The 21,328-nt window shown below is 38.7% G+C and overlaps 1 protein-coding gene across 1 annotated transcript; it reads right to left on the reverse strand.

Annotated features, from left to right (window-relative positions):
* Nucleotides 1-8,993: 8,993 nt before the first annotated feature.
* On the reverse strand, nt 8,994-12,458 carry LOC143876781 (annexin D5-like). Its single transcript, XM_077378472.1, has 6 exons — nt 12,343-12,458; nt 11,808-11,977; nt 11,165-11,410; nt 10,552-10,767; nt 10,348-10,437; nt 8,994-9,393 (listed from the first exon to the last, which is right to left on the reverse strand). The coding sequence occupies exons 1-6, from the start codon at nt 12,425-12,427 to the stop codon at nt 9,193-9,195; spliced, it is 1,008 nt and encodes a 335-aa protein (XP_077234587.1). The 5' UTR covers nt 12,428-12,458; the 3' UTR covers nt 8,994-9,192.
* Between the last annotated feature and the right edge of the window lie 8,870 nt (nt 12,459-21,328).

Here is a 21,328-nt window from a genome sequence, read left to right on the forward strand (position 1 = left end):
CAATGGTTATTTTTTATGATGAAAGCTGAGACACCAATAGGAAAATCTTCAAGGTAGCTTGGTAACAAGTCAAGGTAGAGATTGTTGGGTTTTAATGTCTCCTATCTTATAAAATTAGTAGGATATATCTACTTGTCTCCTAATTTAACTAGAAGTAAGAAAGGTAGGAGCTTGACAATCAAATACCGTCTAATAGAATGTAGATACTTAATATTTAACCTAGCTATATAAGGTATCTAATATACCTTGGAATGAGAGAGATGGGTTTTCTACACAAGGGACAGGGACAATTTTGATTTTCTCTTGGGGTGTATGACAAAGAGAATTTGGGCGTTCTTTAGGATTAGAGGGTAACGCATGGGCGTATACGGCGGATTGCTTTGCAAATGGCTTGGGCTGCAATGGAGGGCGGAGGGACGTCTGCGGCAAGGAGGCAAGCAGCAGGTGGCTTGCATGGGAAGGCAACAACAAGCAGCGAGTGGCTTGTTTCAATTTCTCAGATGGGACAAAGGCAACCCGTTTTTTTGGACGGCAACAAGTTTCAATCAAAAGCTAATTTTTCCATTCCAAATAATCAATATTTATAGAGGATGTTTCCTCTTTGCATTACAATAGTAAAAACGTATGAATTTTGAAGCAAACTAATCTCTACCCTAAAAAGTAGGTAAATCTTCAAAAAAGATTTTCATGATTTCCCTAAAAGCCTAAAACACCTCAAGACTCCTCAACATACTCTACTCAATCCACCTAAACGTAAAACTCCTATCTCATCTTGGTCGTCCCAATCAAGGTTTTAAATTTCGGTTTCGGTATCGATTTTGGACCCCACCGAAATCTGAAATTCAGTATTAATTAAAAAGTATTATTTATTTAATTTCGAAATTTTGGACCGAAATTTGGTAATGTTTCTCTTCTTTTAAAAAATTATACATTTTCTAGAAATTTCGGCCGAAATTATCGAAATTCCTAAATTTCGGACGAAGTTCCTAAATTTCAGCCGGAATTTGGTATTTTGCAAAATTCCAATTTTCAGTCCGAAATATCAGATTTCGATCGAAATTTAAAACCACGGTCCCAATTAAAGAAAATAGCTAAAATTAATTAAAACAAATCCAAACTAAAATAGAACTCTATTGAAGAGTAGTAATCAACGTTGGCCGTAGATCAAGACGTCGTCTTATATCTTCCGATCTGAGGGTCTTGAACGATCCAATAAAGGTTCTGACGGTCTGAACCATTGATCTTCATGATCGTGCGATCCATCGATATGCACCTGCATCAGACCCCCTTTTTTGAAAAGAACTCAACCACGAGTTCAGATCGAGGTTGATGATGGCGTTGAGAGTAAAGATTGGTAAGTTGGATGTGGTTCTCGCTCCGACTTAGAACTGGAGACCTTTCCAATGGACCAGATATTTCCATCGAGCAATTATTCTGACATGCTTTGACGGACGGTGGAATTTGGTTTGATCAGAAAGCTCGCCCTCGATAAAATCTTTGAATTTTGGCGGTGAAGGCAGAAAGTAGCTTTCATTTCGATCGGGATCAATGACTTTGAGCTCTTCTTTCATCTCCGTGGAAAGATCTCTTGGTGGAGAATAGAATCCAAGATCTGCAAAGTTAAGAAACTTTGCAAGCCTTAGCTCTGATACCAAATAATGCATGGGCGTATACGGCGGATTGCTTTGCAAATGGAGGGCAGAGGGACGTCGGCGGCAATGGAGAGCGGAGGGACGTCAGCGGCAAGGAGGCAAGCAGCAGGTGGCTTGCATGGGAAGTCAACAACAACCAGCGGGTGGCTTGTTTCAATGATAGCAGCAGATGGCTATCAATTTCTCAGATGGAACAAAGGCAACACGTTTTTTTGAACGGCAACAAGTTTCAATCAAAAGCTAATTTTTCCATTCCAAATAATCAATATTTATAGAGGATGTTTCCTCTTTGCATTACAATAGTAAAAACGTATGAATTTTGAAGCAAACTAATCTCTACCCTAAAAAGTAGGCAAATCTCCAAAAAAGATTTTCATGATATCCTTAAAAGCCTAAAAAACCTCAAGACTCCTAAAAATACTCTAATCAATCCACCTAAACGTAAAACTCCTATCTCTTCTTGGTCGTCCCAATTAAAGAAAATAGCTAAAATTAATTAAAACAAATCCAAACTAAAATAGGACTCTATTGAAGAGTAGTAATCAACATTGGCCGTTGATCAAGACGCCGTCTTACATCTTCCGATCCGAGGGTCTTGAACGATCCAATTAAGGTTCTGACTGTCTCAACCGTTGATCTTCATGATTGGATTAATCCCGCTGTAATCTTTGATTATTTCTCTCAAATATTGTGATCTCCCTTGTGAACAGAAGATTTTACACCTAACCACTTAAATCCTCATATTATCTTTGTATGCTTGTGTGATGATGTCTTCTTTTTTCTTTTAGTTATCTGATCGTATTTGAACAACCAAATTTCTACAAACCCATTTCAATAGTCCTGTGGCCATGGATTATGCAAAAAAATTGCACACTTTGTCACCAAGAGCACACATGATAATTTGTCAATGCAAATTCTTTTATGTAAAATATTATATTTTGTGTGAGCGACAAATATTACAATAAAAATACATTCCATTAACCATATAACCAGGCCTTACAAAATCTTAGATTGAAATTGGGCCATTCTTTATTAACCTTAGTAATATAATTGTTGGAGTTCCACGCAAAAGCAAATAGTCACACATCGGTACAGTGATGGGGATGGGGCTGGGTTATAAGGGAATGGGCACCCTCGCTCTAATAGCTGGCTTTTAGGGGTGAGTTCTACCCGGTTTGGAATTCCCTCGGAGAAGATCTCGTGGTTCCCACGTAGCCGCCGCGTGGAGGGGCGAGATGGTTCACGTTGCTTCCGCGTGGAGGGGGAGATTGTTGGAGTTCCACGCAAAAGCAAATAGTGTCACTCTGTAAAGTGATGGGGATGGGGCTGGGTTATAAGGGAATGGGCACCCTCCCTCTAACTGCTAGCTTTTAGGGGCGAGTTCTACCCGGTTAGATTCCCTACAATAATCATGCCTACTAATTAAACTTCATGGCCCCATTGTCCACGTGGTATATATGTGCACGCCGTGATTGGGTTGTTTATATTGTGGCAAGACTATCCAAGACTATTTTCCCCAAAGGCTGTCTCTTACTTAGACTGGGTGTTCATCGAGGAAGAAGATTCGTCATTTTGGCCGAACCCAAAGCACCTCCCGTGCTTAATTTCCCGTCCCAATGACGGCCCAAATTCCTTATCGGCATTCCCAGCCCAAATTTGTTATCAGCATTCCATGGATGCCGCTTGCCTTTCCCGGCTACCGATCCGGCTTATCCTAACTCTAGGGAGTAATTAACTCAATCACCATTTATTAGGTAGGTTTATGTAAGATGTTTAAAATTAGCATTCCTCTTGGAGTGGATCAGAGAGTAGTAGAATAAGAAGAGACAAGCATTTGATTTGTCTAAAAGAATAATGGAATAGCAATAAGAAGTGTTTGTTGCAAGGCATCTTTCTCGGAGAGTAGGGGAAAAGACAAGACATTTTCCACTGTTCTTCTGTAAAAAATTTTGGTAGAATTTGGTTGGAAGCTGAGTAAGGGGGAAATAGTGCCGCATGGGCGCCACATGGAGAAAACAATAATGATGTAAGAAGCACATTGGGGAGTCAAGTGGAGTTTCAATGCAATGTTGGCAACTAAGCAAGAAAATATGCATTTATTGGCACTTAAAATTCCAATAAATGTGAGCATTTGTGCAACCAAAAAGGTCCAAATAATTTTATTTCTTTTCTATACAAAGTTTCTGCAAGTAGGGACAAAAAAGCGTCGGGCAACTAACATGCTGTGAGGTCTACTAGTAAGACAAGAGCAAGCAAACGAATATAGTACAATTATCATCTCGTCTTCTCTCGTGAAAGAATATCGTGATGGAAAAAAAAAAGTGGTTCGGTGGACTAAAATCCATTGATGGAGCTCCAAATCAACGGCCTCGAGCCCCTCTCCTCATCACCACTCTATTCTTTTTAAACATGCCACGTGAACCAATCATAAGTACCACATGTCTACCCATTATTACACTATACTATTTCAAGATCTCCAACAAAATCAGATCATATTCCCTTCTGCATTGATTTCCCTTTTTCATGTAGTCTTTGATGGGTCTTTTAAGACTTTTAATCCTTGCTCTTTCCACCCTCTTGATGGGATTTCCCTGATCTTTGATATGGACAGAGCAATTGGCTTGTATTTGTTCATGAGACATCTTTTATATGTCTTTGATTGTGGTATCAAGTTCACTCAAGTTTAGTATCTGGTTCATGGATCATCTAACCTCCTATGTATTATGTGTTAATTAACACAAATCCAAGTTCAACCTAGTAATGATCAAGGTTTTTAATTTCGGCCAATTTCGGATTTCGGCGAGGACCGAAACCGAAAAGTTTCAAAACCGAAATTGCCGAAATTTACCAAATTTTGCCAATTTCGATTGAAGCAAAATTATTGATAAAATATTAATTTTTTATTCCTTTACAAAATTTCAGCCCAAGATAACGACATTTTGAGCGCTTCTATCAAATTTTGGCCGAAATTTCAGAATTTCAGCTAAAATTTCAGTTTTGGTGAGGAACAAAATTACCCCCGAAACCGAAATTTAAAACCTTGGTAATTATGTGGCATTTCCATTTCTTTGCCCTTTTGTTGGCTGAGGATGAACAAAGATTTACACACTCACAAGCCTAAGGGCCTGTTCGACAACTATTCTTTTCCAGGATTTTCCCCTTTTTTAGTGGGGTAGAATGAGGAAAGCCAAAAAAATCTCTAGAATCTCGTTCAGCTGCGTGACCCGTTTAGGTCCGTTTCTAAATTTTCGCCTGCTTTTTCAACTAAAAAATAGGATTCTACGAAGTGATAAATACCATTTCTAAAATTTCTCATCACTCCATTTCTCGCCCGTTTAATCGGGAGAGAATGAGAAGCCTTGCCGAACGGGCCCTAAACATTCACTTTATATGCTATTTTTCATAATGGAAGTGACCAGGGCCCACCATATCCTAGGGATTTTTTTCCTCTTTTTTTTTTCTTTTTCATCATAAATATCGATTAAAAAGAATTCCTATAATGGAAAAAAAACTTGTCCCTTCTATGTACAGTGAATGGAGACAACTTTTTCCAATTTTTAAACAAGAATAATGCATGCAATAATTTTGGTCATTGCTATCTCAGACTTCGATGCATGTCTATCCATCAAATCCTAGCCTTCTCTAGCACATGGATCATTTCTCCAAACAATGGATTGGCACCAAAAGACAAACCTCCAATCATCATCCCATTCACGGATAAATCTATAAAGACGGAATTGTAGACAATTTCTGATAAAACCATTTTGGGCCCCTCTTTTTCAAGAAAGAAAGATCCACGTCATAGCTAAATTTGTCTCATTCATTTAAGGCCCATGAGGTGGCACCCCTCTGTTGAAAAAAACGAGGCTGCAAAAGTGCTTGTACAATATTACATAGACACTCCCCAATAAAAATAAGGGCCACCCAAGAAACTACTAGAAACTTCCTTCAACTATTTACAAATATGCCCCTACTTTTCTAAACAAAATATCACTGCCTCAATGGGCAGAGGTCACATCTCTCTTTAAGTGTAAATCATGCTTACAACTTAGGGGTGCAACTCGGGTCGAGCGGGTTGGGTTTTCCAAAACCCTACCCTACCCAACCCGAGAACTTGGGTCGGGTCTAATTTTTTATCGGAAAACCCGAGATTCAGAAACCCGGCCCTACCCAAATAGTTTCTCGCGTTGGGTCGGGTTGGGTAGGGTTTTCATTTTCTAGAGTGGGATAGTGACTAATTTTAAAGATTATAGAAAAAAAAAACAAATCTTCACACAAAAAATCACTAAATATATGCCCTCAAGTGTATAAATATAACACTATATTTTCACATAACAGATATGATCACCTCAATGAAAACAATTGTATCAATATATTGGAAAATAGTTTTCTATGTTATCCAAAAGATATTTAAGAAAGTCACAGTATACCCATATGAGTCAGGTCTGGTTTCAGGTTTTTTTTCTTTAAACCCGGCCGTACCCATGTTATTTCGGGTCGGGTTTAAACCCCGACCCAAGTTGCACCCCTAGTTACAAAGTTACAACTTACAAGTGAATAAACTGGTATATCTCTGCCTTCTTAAACTGCTAAAAATCAGGGGCAATAGGCTCAACCAATCGAGATCAACCCCAATAGGGAGGACTTTTTCACCCACTATAGTTATCCAAGTTTCGGCCTGCATTGTTTTATCTTTCCACACAAACAAAAGAAATCAATGCACAAGGCGAATTCCAAAGCCCATAAAGAAGCCTCTCACTAACTTTTCCTTTTCCTGTAAATATCTAGAAATTAAAAAGAAGCCTCACATGTTTATGTATCTATATAAACAAGAAGAAGAAAGTTGGGAGAACTCCTTCCTAACAAGTTTGCTACAAGATAGTCTGAAAAGATCAGTTGGTTGAAGCATTTGTATTAGAAGATCTAGTAGTGACAAAAAAAAAAAAAAAGAAAGATAGAATGGGTAGCAATGAGGTGGTGAAGAGGGCCGAATGTGGGTGCTGTGGCATGTGGGAGGAGTGCACGGTGGGCTATATAGGGTGGGTGAAGGAGAGGTTTGGGGGTATTTGGGTGTGTGGTTTGTGCGAAGAAGCGATAAAGGACGAGCAGGCGAGGCTCGGGGTGGGGATCGACGTGGCTTTACGAGTGCACGCCACATTCAGAGAGGCAGCTAGCGCAGACCCAGCGATTCATATTGCACGTTCGATACTCCACCTACTAAAGAAGATAATGTCTTCCTCATCTTCTCCCAAAAGACATCTTTAGTATCTGAATTTAGTTGTTCTGGCTAGTGAAGAATATGAGCGCACCTTTGTCAAATATGGAGCTAGATCATTGTGCATGTTTCATGCACTTCTAACTATGCTCCTTTTTTTTTTGGACGACGGCACTTCTTTGTTAATGACTATTGTTATATGTCTTGCATAGGGTTGCAACTTGGTTCGGGCCCAAACCGAACCCAATGGGTTTAACCCGATTTTGGCTCGGTCGAGTTGGCCTTCCCTTGGGTTGGGTTACCCAATTTAATTCCAGGTAGAGTTAGGATTAGGGCTTTGGACAACCCGAACCAAATCGAACCCGATCAAATCTTCCTAATTTTATCGAGGTTTTATTGCAATCCAAATTGACCCCTAAACCCAATATCCATCCCCCCCCCCGGTTGATGCGGTCATAACTCGGGAGAGTCAAAGGAGTTTCTATTGACTTAGTAGGGCAAAATGCAGAACGCGGATGCGGTGCAACGCGGACGCGGCCAAGGTAAAAGGGAGTCGACTCGGGGGAGTCAACAAGGACGCGGGAGAGTTTTAAAACACTGATATAAGGTATCTAATATACCTTATGAAAGGAATGAGAGAGAAGGGTTTTCTACACAAGGGACAGGGACAATTTGATTTTCTCTTGGGGCATACGAGAAGGAGAATTTGGGCATTCTTCAGGATGAGAGGGTAAGGTTACTATTTGTGGGATTGGATTAATCCCGCTGTAATCTTTGATTATTTCTCTCAAAGATTGTGATCTCCCTTGTGAACAGAAGATTTTACACCTAACCACTTAAACCCCGCTTGTGTGATGTTGTCTTCTTTTTTATCTGATCGTATTTGAACCAAACAAATTTCTACAAACCCATTCCAATAGTCCTGTGGCCATGGATTATGCAAAAAAATTGCACACTTTCTCACCAAGAGCATGCATGATAATTTGTCAATGCAAATTCTTTTATGTAAAATATTATATTTTGTGTGAGCGACAAATATTACAATAAAAATACATTCCATATATTAAGCATATAACCAAGCCTTCCAAAAACTTAGAAATATAATCATGCCCACTAATTAATCTTGATGACCCCATTGTCCACGTGGTATGTGCATGCCGTGATTGGGTTGTTTATATTGTGGCAAGACTATACAAGACTATTTTCCCCAAAGGCTCAGTCTCTTACATAGACAGGGTGTTAAACAAATTTTACTCCTCATTTTACACTTAAAAATGGGGGCGTAAAATTTTCTTTACTCCATATATATTACACTGGGAAGGAAATGCAGCCAAAAGAAATCCTAAAAACTACCCCATTTGGATGATTCTCATGCCCAAAAAAAGTATTTTTGGGCCTTTCTCCATCACATTCGGAGAAGCCCATTAAAAATTGGAAGTAGTCCATTTCATAGATGGGCTTTGTCTCCTCTCTACAGCACATTGGAAAAGGCCCATTATAAATTTGGAAGAATCCCATTTGTACACGGGTCTTTCTCTTCTCTATATCACATTGGAAAATGCCCAGTAAAAGCCCATTTCAGCATGAGCCATGAAGTCCAACCCTCACTACACAAGACACATCCTTTTACCTAAACCTACCGTTTATTAGGTAGGTTTGGGTAAGATGTTTAAAATTAGCATTCCTCGGAGTGGATTGGAGAGTAGTAGAACAAGAAGAGACAAGCATTTGATTTGTCTAAAAGAATAATGGAATAGCAGTAAGTAGTGTTTGTTGCGCAGCAGCTTTCTCGAAGAGTAGTGGAAAAAGTAGTGTCATTACCAATATAGAGTGAAGAGAGAGAAAGAGAAGGAGAGAGAGAAAAGAGAAGGAGAGAGAGAAAAAGTAGCCACTTCACCCTCATCTCCACTCGGAGACACCAATAAAAAAAATCGCTGTAGCCAAACAAACGTGAAAAAAATCCTAAGATGGCCATTTGTACCAAAAATGGGCTATATTTGATATTTATCACAGTGAAAGAGCTATTTTTGTCGTAAAAACTATTAATTAGTGTAACTAAATCTACAGGCATTAGTGGAGAGCTGTTGAACAAGTATCCCGACACGAGTGTCTTGCAACAGAAGGAATAAAGCAAAGAAGCAAACCTTTATTAGGAGTCCATAAATTGTACATAGAAAAGCCAAGCCCACACGAGCGAGCTCCCACGCACATAACAAACACACACACATAAACCAAAGTAGTGCACACACAAATTGCCAAGCGCACACGCTCACAAAAACCACACAGACCGAACTCCACAACATACGAAATACAGAGTACAGATGGCTAATCTGGGCCCACCAGGGCAAGTAGAAAGGTCCGATAATCGCCCAGAGTGTCCGAATGTATTGCCTCGTTCAATGACTTCCCATATAGTTTGCGGTACTCTTCCTTTATAAATGGCATGTCAATCTCGGCCCTCGTCACAACTACCCTCGTAAGTGTTCTCTCATCAGTTCCCAAGCCTTCCATCGACTTGTACAGCACCTGAGGATTTTCAAGATTAATAAAAATTAAAAATAAAGGTGCTTTTGTTAATAAAATCTTTTCCAAAAATTACACTTGGCCCACACATGTGCCGCGTGGATGTGATTGGCTCCACTTTGATAGGAAGATCCTATGATATGATACTCTCCCTTGATTATAATGAGGCCACTCAAATTGGTCATTATTTGCAAAAATGAGATTATTTTATGTTAATCTTATTTAAAAATAGGTTATTATAGGACCTCGATCTTTGTAAGTGGGGATGCGACTTGGGCCGACTTTTAGAAATTCAGGTTGGTCTTTTGCCATAAAATGGGGTCCGGTTTGGATTTATCCAATTCATTTCTTTTAGCAAAAGCTCATCCTGATCTGGCCCAAGTTGCACCCATTCATTTCTTTTAGCAAAAGCTCATCCTTGGAAGCGATTAAAAGTATCGTTTTTGTTACTATTGCACCCATTGTTTGCAAATAATGGTATTTAACTTCCAAACTATTTCCATATAAGATTTCATGCAACTAATTGTTAAGAGTGTGTAACAACCAAATACTCCAAAAGCTTAAGCTGATAAAGTTGGTGTGTTTTAATCATTTGTACTTCAACAATCCTCTTCACCTGTGGCCCTTCTATTTTTGGGGTTGGCCATACACGTGGATTTTTAATAGCAAGGAGTTGTTGGGATTTGAACCGAGGAGCTGCCTGCTCCGATACCATGTGAAACAACCAGATACAAAAGCTTAAGCTGATAGAGTTAGTGTTATTTAATCATTTGTATTTCAACATACAAGCATATCTCTAGATGCACTAAAGTGTTGATCGATTTTTGTTGGCTTTATCCTATAGATGAGATGCCCATGGAGAATGGACCCTGATCGAGCGTGTCGCCTCAGTGATGGTCTATTAGATTAATGAGACTCCTAATTCTTAGGCCATATTCGTTTTGAAAATAAAGATACCTCAGCAAAGAACTTAGGTGGATTCTGAGCACATTTTAAAACTGCAAGAAGTGCATCCCTGAAATCTCCAGATGTTTCTCCCTCTACTGCCTGCACAGGATGGATCTTTCTCTTGAGAGCTAATACCATTAAAAAGAAGATTGAGAGAGAGAGAGAGAGAGAGAGAGAGAGAGAGAGAGAGAGAGAGAGAGAGAGAGAGATCACCTTCTCAAGTGAGTCGGGATACATTCGTTGGTAAGCATCAGCAACCTCGGCCAAATGTGCCCTGCTTCGTTGGCTGAAAATATTGATAAAAGTCCTCTCATCGGTGCCCCATTTATTTTCTCCATCTCTATAGAGCGCCCTTGCATCCTTCTCCACCATTGTTTTGTCAACTCCATTGCTTTCACCACGTACTGTGTTCACATATGCAAGCAGCATCTGCTCCACAATATTAAATTCATCATAATCTGCAACATAATATGTGTGGAAATACCATCTCGGTCTCCTGTTTTTTTTATTTTTTTTCTCCATCATTTATAATATTACCATTCATCATAATCTGCAAAAATATCCGTTTACAATTTTGCTATTTATAAAATATAAAGTTGGCGAAAAAACACATTTAATTAAACGTGTTTAAAATGTTTTCCACAAAATGGGAGATTTTTTCACTGATAAAGTTTTAAACGGAGTATTAAACGGCACACTAATAAAACACATTTAAAAAAAAAAACGTTTAAAATGGAGTTTTGCTAACTATGGTTTGGAGCACATCTAAATTTAGAGAGAGAGAGAGAGAGAGAGAGAGAGAGAGAGAGAGAGAGAGAGAGACTACCATTTTGTGATTGCCGAGAGCTTGAGAAGTAATGTCATCTTCCAGCTGATTACTGAATTTAGCAGAGTAGGCTTGTTTAAATAGTTGTATCTCGGGTGGGGAACGAGAACATATTACTTCTGTGGTAGCTCGCAGCCCGGTCACTAGCTGTGTCAATTCAAAATATGGGCCAACGTGTTTCAATTCCTCCCCCACTACTGTTGCATCACGTTCCTCTGGTTTCATCATCCATAGCAGAATTGCTCCCTGATACAAATATCCAATGAATTAATGAAATCTTAGTAGGACTAAACTGAGATGTAGTGTTAGATATAGAAAGAAAATATAATATTTGAATTATAATATGAGTATTTTCTTATACATAACCTAACTTAGCTACGTATGAGAAAATCTTTCTCACCATATGAGAATTTTCCAGGAGGAAATTAACTCTCACTTTTTTTCTCTCACAACCACTACTCACATGGTCATGTGGTTTCTCACCACACGCCCATGGTAATCTAATACGATAAAAAAACCAAAAAAAACCTATATCTCTCTCTTACTCTCTTAGTCCAACTAAGAAACACCTCGGATAACTAGCTAGCCTAGACTTTGCCCTGTGCTAAATAGCTAGTAAACATAACAATCTCTATTCATATACCCTGAGATCTATGCTATTGAGTAGATCGCTAGGCATTCTTAGATCGCTGGAGAGTCGTTCGATGAGGTCCTCAGAGAAGATGGATTTGTATTCTTGTTGGATGAGAGCACGTTGCTTTGCATCGCGAGGGGCAAGAACATTGACCACCTCTGTACTGTTGCAACCGACTCCTGGAGATAATCATCATCAATAAAATTGTTGTGAGAGAGAGACCTCGAAAACTCAAAGTCAATTCAAGATGAGAGAGTAACTGTTGGGATTTGCTAGGGACCATCGAAGAAGGCATTTCCCTGGCCAGCTGTTGCATGAGAGAGCAGCCACATAGGCTACTTTAAAACAGATTTTGTCTTAGTCATGAGGTGGCTGCTCTATCATGCAACAGCCTGCCTGCAAAATGCCTTCTGCGATAGTCCCTAGCAAATCCCAAAAGCCATTAGTTTAATGGCCTCAAACACTAGGGAAGAACAGATTAGGGAAGGAATATGCTAATAATTTCTATAGAAAAGAAAAAAAGAAAGAATGAAAATAAACGTACCTATGAAAGCAATATTAAGTCGTTTCGCATCCTCTGCCGGGGAAAATGAAGAATCAACGCCGGAAGGAATGCTGCAATTCGACATTTCTTTGGGTTTGTTTTCTTTGGATTTTCTACTTGAGAAATCTGTTAACCCTGGCAACATTAGGCAGGTTTTTATAGTGGCAAAGCTCCAATCCATGGGCGCCACATGTCCTCTAGTTCTTAATGCCTTTTCTGACAACTTTATGTAGAAAGGAAACAAGGTAAATAGCAATGTGGTGAATATTTGGGGAGTCCGCCACATTAAACGATATTAGCTGACTCGAGTAGGCAATATTTGGCCACCGGGAGAAAAAAATATATTCTATGGAATATTTGTTGTCGGGTCAGTTGTGGAAGTTCGGCCCACAAATATCCCATGAAATAACTTTTCATTGTTGAGATACATGGCCTCTCGTAATGTTACCACTGCATGAAGGTTACGAAGGTGTTTTTTTTATTAGAAGAAATTGCTAGGGTCCATCACAAAAGGCAATTCCCTTTATTAAAATTTTAAAAAGATTTTTTTTTTTTTTGAAGTCTCTAACGATATTTAAAGAGTCACCCTGTTAGGGGTTCCACGCAAAAGCAAATATCCCACATCAGATATGTGAAAGGATGTGGATGGACTTATAAGGATTTGGGCACCCTCCTCCTGTTAATGACTAGCTTTTAAGGGTGAGTTCTACCCAGGTTCAAACATCAAGTGGTATCAGAGCTGAGGCATGGTAACTCTTTTCTATGTCGGCATTTCTCTCTTTTCTATTTTATTTCATAAAATTAATAAAAGTCTCATAAAGAAATGTTTACACATCTTTTATATCAACTTTCTAAAGATAACCATCAAACCTCTGAAAAAATAAGGAGAACTTCTAATAATAAACTCCTAATGAGAGAAAACTTTCCAAACTACTAAAGATATAAAAGTCCTAACAGTATATCTTCGAATCTGAAATCTAATTAGTTACTAAAGACAAAGGTAACTATTACCAGCAAAATTCTTTGGCTCCAAGTTTTCAAAAGATGCGGCTGCATCAGACTCCTCGGGCGGGCTGGAGAAAATTCTTCCTTCTATTTGAATCTTCCGAAGGGCACATGCATGTTCTTAGTTATTTTTGTGGGCATCATTTTCCCATGATTTAGTGAAACTTCTCCTCAAGTCTTGAAGTATCGAAGAACACTCGTCAACTTCGTCTGTTGTCCTACTAGGATGTCCTCAAAAATAGGGCTAAAGAACGGATCATTGCTCAGCATATCTCTTATTGGCGTAAATCATGTAGTGGGCCATATGGAAAAACATCAGAGAATTTCTGAACCAAGGGCCTCACCAACTCTGGAATTTCTTCAACTACATTTTCCATCTTACTCACTAGCGCATACACAATACTTGAGCTTTCATAACTATTAAATATCCATCGTCTGATCATTCGTCATATAATAGCGGTGACTCCCGATCTATGATTTTCTTTTATTTAATAATAAAATGATTTCAAGTCTGTTATTACCTCCCATTCTCGGCATTCAACAACTCTTTGAAGTGATTGAAGATACTATGCAGCCATCGCAAATCCACGCAAACTTTGCAACCAAACTTCTTCATTAACGCAAGAATATGCTTTGATACCAGATGATGTAGCGTGGTTGTGCATGTGTTTATGATTTACCAAGGTTGAACGACAATCACACCTACTAGTACAAATTGGAGAAGAATATAGAAGGAAAACATCCACGTTTCTCCCTTCTCTATATTGTTTCATAAAATCAATAAAAGTCTCATAAAGAAACGTTTACACATCTTTTATATTAAATATAAATCCTCAGACTAGCAACTTTCTAAAGATAACCATTAAACTCGTAAAAAATATGGAAAACCTCTAATAATAGAATCTTGATAAATTTAAACTTTTCAAACTACTAAAATATAGAAACTATCGAAGATATAAAACTCCTAACAATATCTTAAGAGTTTTTATATGGTGCCAGAGCGTGAAGTCCTAACTTGGCGGTACCGGCATTGATATTTGATCCAGACCAACCCATTTTTTAAAACGATGTTGTTGGATCAAACATAAAGGGTGGTACTTTTGTCGTACCACCCACATGGGACTTCACCGGCGGGCACCATATAATTTCTCTATATCTTAGAATCTCAAATATAATTTGTTGCTAGAGATAATGGTAACTATTAGCAACAAAATGCCTTGGCTCAAAGTTGTCAAAAGATGCGGTCGCATCCGCATCTCTCCATCTCTCCATATCTTCGATTTCTTACCGTCTTGATGTAATGTATTTTTTGTAGTTTCTTGATTCCTCTTTTACTCTTTTACCGACTTTCTTGGTCGGGGCTTAACTCCTTCTCTTCGTATAATTGTTTAGTTTCTTCTAACTTAAAGGGCTAAAGTCCTATTCATTTACCAAGATTAATGCAAAGATAGGGCCAAAACGTGCCTCACGTTCTTGCTTTCGCCTTTCCCAAAAGGAAGACCACTATAGAACCTGAGTCGTTGGTCGCCCTCTGCTATCTTTGCTTCAATATATTATTTAAGTTTATCGATGAAGTAGATCTATCTTCCAATTAACTTCACTGCCTCAAATGTCAATAAGTGTCTATCTACCAATAATTAACTTCACTGCCTCAAATGTAAAATACTTATGTACCCTATCTATGAGAACTGGCCCACACTCACGTGATGCCAAACAATATGGACCGTTCATCTTGCGATCAATACCTTCAAGATTTTTCAGGCTTATGTCATCTCCAACGTGGTACGCACCATAAGCAATAAGTCCAAATCAGTCAAACGTCATCGTTAAAACGTCATCTGAATGATTTTCACATGTTTCACTTTTTCCCAAGAGGTTAATGGAGAAATTAAATGATTTGTGTTTGGAGGGGAATCTCGTACGGAAGCTATATACTCGTCCCCCGTTCCTGCCTAGCCCAGCACCCTCTATTGTATTTACACTTTTACACTACCAGCAGGTGGCCCAAGTAAGAAAAAGGAGTGAAATTCCTCTTTAGCAAATTTCATGGTTGAACCATTTGAGCCGTTTGAATTGTATGATAAGTTGATAACAAACCATTTGGCTGCATAAAGCGGGACCCATAAAGAGAAAGGGATTGTCTAGGCAATTTTACACAAGGTCATTTCGTGGCCCTCTTCACTTTTTCAACCCAGAAAAGCCACATCATAATTATTGAAAAGGGGCTCCAAAATTGCTTTGGAGACATGTTATTTATGTTTGTGGCTTCTTCAGAGATGTGTCATTATAAATTGAAGGTCCTGTAAATAAAGCCATTACTTCATAAATTCAACTCAATTTTTACCTGTCTAATCAAACAATAAAAAACCAGGAAATTCTGAAAAAGTTTTATCCAGACGGTCCGATGGACCATCCGAATCCGAACTTTAATGAACGGGAAATGGGCATATTTCGGATTCCCAATTTTTGGATCGGATACAGTCATGCTGCGAAACTCCTTAGGGACAGTCACGATCCGAAATCATCTTACAGAAATACCCTCAAAATCATCTTACATCAATGTTAAGTGAGGGTAATCTTGTCAAAATAGTCATATTCTTTTAGTAGTTACCGGTTTCCATCTTTATTGAACGAAATCTCCTCTTCGAAATAAATCTCCTCTTCCTTCCCGTGTAAGTATCCCCTCCAGATTTTGTGGAACGAACATCTCATCTTCCTATCAGTAATCCTAACCCATCTACTCCATTGACATTAATTAATGTTGTGTCCCTAGTCATTGCTCTCACCCTTGCTATCGCTAGTCATTGCTCTCACCCTCGCCATCGCAGCACCTTTGCCTTCCTAGCATCCGAGCAGTAAGCATGGAAAACTCCTGCTAAGTTTTTGGTGTCTATTATCTTCTTAGAATACTGGATAGTGGATACATATTTTTCCCTATTTTTAGTCACTTCTTTGAAGTCGATCACTGCTTTTCATTATGGTGGACTGACATTCTAATTTTTTTTTTTTTTTAAATTTAATTGTGTACTAAGCTTAGTAGGACATAATAGGACACTCCGATGGATAGTCCGATTTAAAATGGATCGTGATCGTGACGTGGAAAATAGGATCCGAAGAACAATCCGAATCCGATCCGACCGATAAGGAATTTGAATGGATCGTGACCGTGACATAGGTGGATCTGATCCGAAGTGGATCCATTGACACCCCCTACTTTTACTTTTCCAAAAAAATTCCAGCAGTCTTAACCGGGCCCCACAGAAATGGTACCAAAAATCTCAAACAAGTAAAAAAAGGGAGATGATATTTTCACCCCTCTAGAGTACGCATTCGCCCCCTCTCAACGTGATTTGACGTCAGATAAAGTTGCCCACTGTTCACGTTATAAGGGGGCGAATGCGTACTGCAGAGGGGTGAAAATATCATCACCCTACAAAAAACCTTTCTTATAGTCTCACTGAGCGTTTCTTTCGTTTTCTTTTTATTCTGTCATCTTGAGTTTGAGTTGGCTGCTCTCACATGCAACAGCCAGCCTCGAAATGCCATTATGCTGAAGTACCTAGAAAATCCCGTATTTCATAGAACAACAACACAAATAGTCACTTTACAAGTGATAGAAAAAGGCCATTGTTGGGGTCGTAGAAAAAGGCCATTTGTTGCATTAAGACTGTTATCCTTGTGGAACATCACGAGGCAACCAACAATCTCTTCGTCCCAGCCTGAACGGACTTCCCATGCCCGAGGGAATTACTTTAGTAATAAAAAATTATCATTTAAGAAAGAGATTAAAAACAGGTTAAACTAGGAGGAAGTGTGGCCCACTGATTGCCTTTTACGAAAGAGCTTAGAAATTACTTTCTTTTTTAGCATTTTCTTTTGGAGTTTTACTTCCTTCTCATGAAGCAAAAATTCTATACTACATCTTTTCACTGGTCGAGCCAAAACAAAAAACAAAAAAAGAATCTCTTCACATCGTCTTATTCGTAGAAAAAATGGAATGTTAAATAGTTTGTCTCTGTCCAAAAATGAAATATTAAACATTAAATGATAGGGGACTTAGAATGAACTTTCCTCTCTCACTTTCGTTCTCCATTGCAATGGTAGAACAAAATAGCTTGATGTGGCAGTATGGAAATATTGTGTACATGCAGCCTCAGTATCAGGGGCGGAGCCACATATAGAGTGCGGGTGCCCTCCTCCGCCAAGTGTTGGGGTGGCCACAGCCCCCCCAATGGAAGGTGCAGGCAAAGTGTAAATTAGTCTGCCCCTGAGTGTAAATTCTTGGCTCCACCCCTATCACTCCAAAAGCTTAAGCTGTTATAGTTGGTGTTATTTAATCATTCATACTTCAACACTCCCCCTCTTCTTTTTATGCCTCTTTTGGGTTGGCCTTACATATGGGTTTTTAATATCAAGGAGTTGTGGTGTTTTGAACCTAAGACCTGCCTTGGGGCAATTGCTCTCATACCATGTGAAACAACCCATTATTCCCAAAGCTTAGGCTGTTGGAGTTGGTGTTGTTTAATCATGAGAAATGATATTTTCACCCCCTTTCAAGGATTCCAAAATAAACTTGTTAAAGAGCAAATATGAAATGTTTAGAATGAGTCAAAATGAAAGTATTTCCGAAATGTATACCCGATTTTCTAAAATATCTAATGAATTAGCTAATCTTGGTATATCTTATCCTACTGATGAGCTTGTGAGTAAGTTGATTAGGTCACTTCCTCCTTATTGGGACCCAAAAGTCACCGCCATCCAAGAATCAAAAGATCTCAAGACACTAACTATGCCATTATTGTGGAACCCATGCTCATTACTAATTCCAATGTGCATCTAAGATTAGGAATTTTGGTGGAACCAAGAAATCTTGGGTTCCCAAAGCCCCCATATGATTCTCTTCATATGTGCTTAGATTAGGGGCTTGTGCTTAATTATTTGTATATCTTTATCTTTGATTTTTAAAATTCCCTCTTGAATTGAATTTGTTTTCCAAATAGGGGGAGTTCTATGTTTGTCTTTTCCCTTGAAAAAGGGGGAGCTTCAAAATTGAAAACTTTTATCCCTTTGATTTTCTTCTACCCTATCTTTTTGATAGATGCCAAAGGGGGAGAGAAATCTAGTGTAAGGAAATTAATGTGTGCTTTTATTGGAAAATCTCTTGTGCTTGTCATCATCAAAAAGGGGGAGATTGTAAGCCCAATGGTTCCCACCTTGGCATTCCCATCTTATTTTGATGATTCCAATACACAAGTGATTTAAGATCACTAATGTGTTTGATTGTCTAAGTTGTAGATCATAATTGGCTAAAGACATCGGATCTGAAATTTTAATGATAGGCCCAAGTGGCAACCTAAAAGGAGATTAGGTTTATAAAAATAAAATTTACCTTTTGAAATTTTAACCCAATTATTTAAACTCTCTAATGAAGGATTAAGAGAAAAATAAAATAAAACAATTTAAGCAAGCAAGTTAAATCTAAAGTGCAATGCAAGAAAGGAGCAAGAGACAAGAAAGAGTGCACCCGAGATTTAAAGTGGTTCGGTCCTCAGACACACAAGGCCTACTCCACTCCACCAACCAAACCCGTTGATGGCTTCACTATGTTGATCTTCTTAACCTTGGCGAAGACCGGTGCCAATTACAATCGCTTTAACCTTGGTGGCAATCCTCACCACAAAGAGAGGGCTACGCTTCTCCAAATACTTGCCCAAATACAATGAAAGAAAATAGAAAACTACAACTTCCCTCTTCAAGGGTAGATAGCTCTCAAGCTCACACAAATTCCACTCTTGAAATGATGTACAAATTCAAGCCTAGGTCTAATCCCTTTAGATATCCCAAATTGAGGCACAAGGGTGATTACCACTCTTTAATATGTTTAGAACATGTTTAGGAATGAGAGAGATCTGTTCTAAGGCATAGAGAACACATATATATAGAGAAAACCCAAATATGACCGTTACAGAGGCATAGTCATAATTCTGGGCAACTTCCCAACGAATCTATTTCAGAGCATTTTTGGCATTTTTCAGATTTCAGGCCCGGCCCGGTTTTGTAAAATTCATATCTCACTCATTTCTTGTCGGATTTCGACGTTCTTATACTTGATTTGAATGGAAACGATGAGATCTTTCTGTTAAAAATGTTTTTAAAAATATTTAAAAATGTTTAGGATCAGTTATGATAGGATTTATTCTCTGATCTCAAAATTCAAGTGTTAAGTGTGCCGATTTGAATCTTTTGCAATTCTAAGCTATCTATGGCACTAGTGCTTTGGTCCACGGGTCTTTTTCTTATATTCTAATATTGGTTGGGACCTTATTAGTGACTTGATTATGCCTCAACATGGGGTACCTAATAGGGATTAGATGTACAATCTAACACAAGACTTAAGCCTTCAAATCGTCTACTTTTGAAGCACATCTTCAAGTCTTGAACTCTTGCATGGATCACCTCCATTTCTTTGGCTCTTCAAGATCTCTCCTTGAATACTCCAAGCCTTCATTATCATTTGGCTTCAAATGGTGTTCAAGGATGTACAAGCCTCGATTCATGCCGTTTTCCTTTATCTAAGTGTTTGAAATGTTTGAATCTTCAATACATGCACTTAAACATCAAAATACGTTAGAAATACAACACATTTCATCTTGTGTTTGGAATCATCAAAACATAGAAGATTGCCAATGTGAGAACCATTGGGCTTACAGGATCGCTTGGATTGAGGCCAAGAAGCTCTCATTGGACCGCTTATGAAGGCCAAAGACATCGGAGATCCAAGACAAACGAAGACTTAAAGCATCGCAATTGAAGATCGAAGTCATGTTAGATTGTATAAGATCCAATCCTAGTTTAGGATTTTAAGAGGCATAAAATAAGTTAATCTCATACACCTTAAATGTTTAAGTGATTGTCCTTGTGGTGTTCCAACACTTTGAAACCCTCATAACAATCCAAACTTGGTGTAAAGTTGGAAGCCCAAGAAACAGAATTGAAAATCTGCTGCTGATAGGCTTCTCGGAGCTCCGAGATTTGGCCCAGTAGAAAATTTTCAACTTCTGTTTGTATTCCTGGAACTCCGAGATCAATTCTCGGAACTCCGAGAATTTCTCGGAACTCTGAGAACACTATAACGGGAAGAATTATATCCGTTGGTGTTTTTGCCAGAATTACCACTATGCCACCAAATGGTCATATTTGGGTTTTTCTATATATATGGGTATTCCCAACTTCCAAATCATCAATCCTAACACTCTAAAAACTCTATTTGAATATCCCAAGAGTGAATCAAACTTGTTTATGCCTCTCATCCTCTAAGATTAGGATTTGGATCATTATGCTCAAATTTGTACATCTTCTACAATTTGTAAACCCTTGTGAGGGATTTTTTGTTTCCTTCTTTCTTATTCAAGAACATTGTATTCGGGCGAGTGTTCGGAGAAGAGGAGCCCACTCTCCGTGGTGAGGATTGCCACCAAGGTTAAAGCAATTGGAATTGTAATCGGCACCGATCTTCGCCGGAGCTAAGAAGATCAAATAGTGAAGCCATCAACGGGTTTGGTTGGTGGAGTGGAGTAGGCCTCGCGTTTTGAGGACCGAACCACTTTAAATCTCGGGTGCACTCTCTCTTAAACTCTTGCTTTACAGTTGCATTGCACTAAGGATTTAACTCGTGTGCTTATTTTTTCATTCTTGATCTCTTAATCTTCAAAATTAGGTTAGAAGTTTTCAAAAGGTTAAAACTTGTTAGGAACCTAATTTTACCTCCTCTTAAGTTGCCGTACTTGGGACCACCCTTGAAATTTCAAGTTCAATGAAGAAGAATGTTGGAATTGGAATCAAAATGAGAAGAAGAAAGAAGTTTTGGTAGATATTGATGAAAGCAAAGATACTCATGATGGTGGAATTGAAGAAAATGAAGAGGATGTGACTCCTACTATCACTCCATATTCTTCTCCATCTTCTTCGGCTCCATCATCTT

Source organism: Tasmannia lanceolata, unplaced genomic scaffold, assembly GCF_043159265.1.
Source record: "Tasmannia lanceolata isolate RefF3 unplaced genomic scaffold, GAP_Taslan_0.1 ptg000005l, whole genome shotgun sequence".
NCBI classification, from domain to species: domain Eukaryota; kingdom Viridiplantae; phylum Streptophyta; class Magnoliopsida; order Canellales; family Winteraceae; genus Tasmannia; species Tasmannia lanceolata.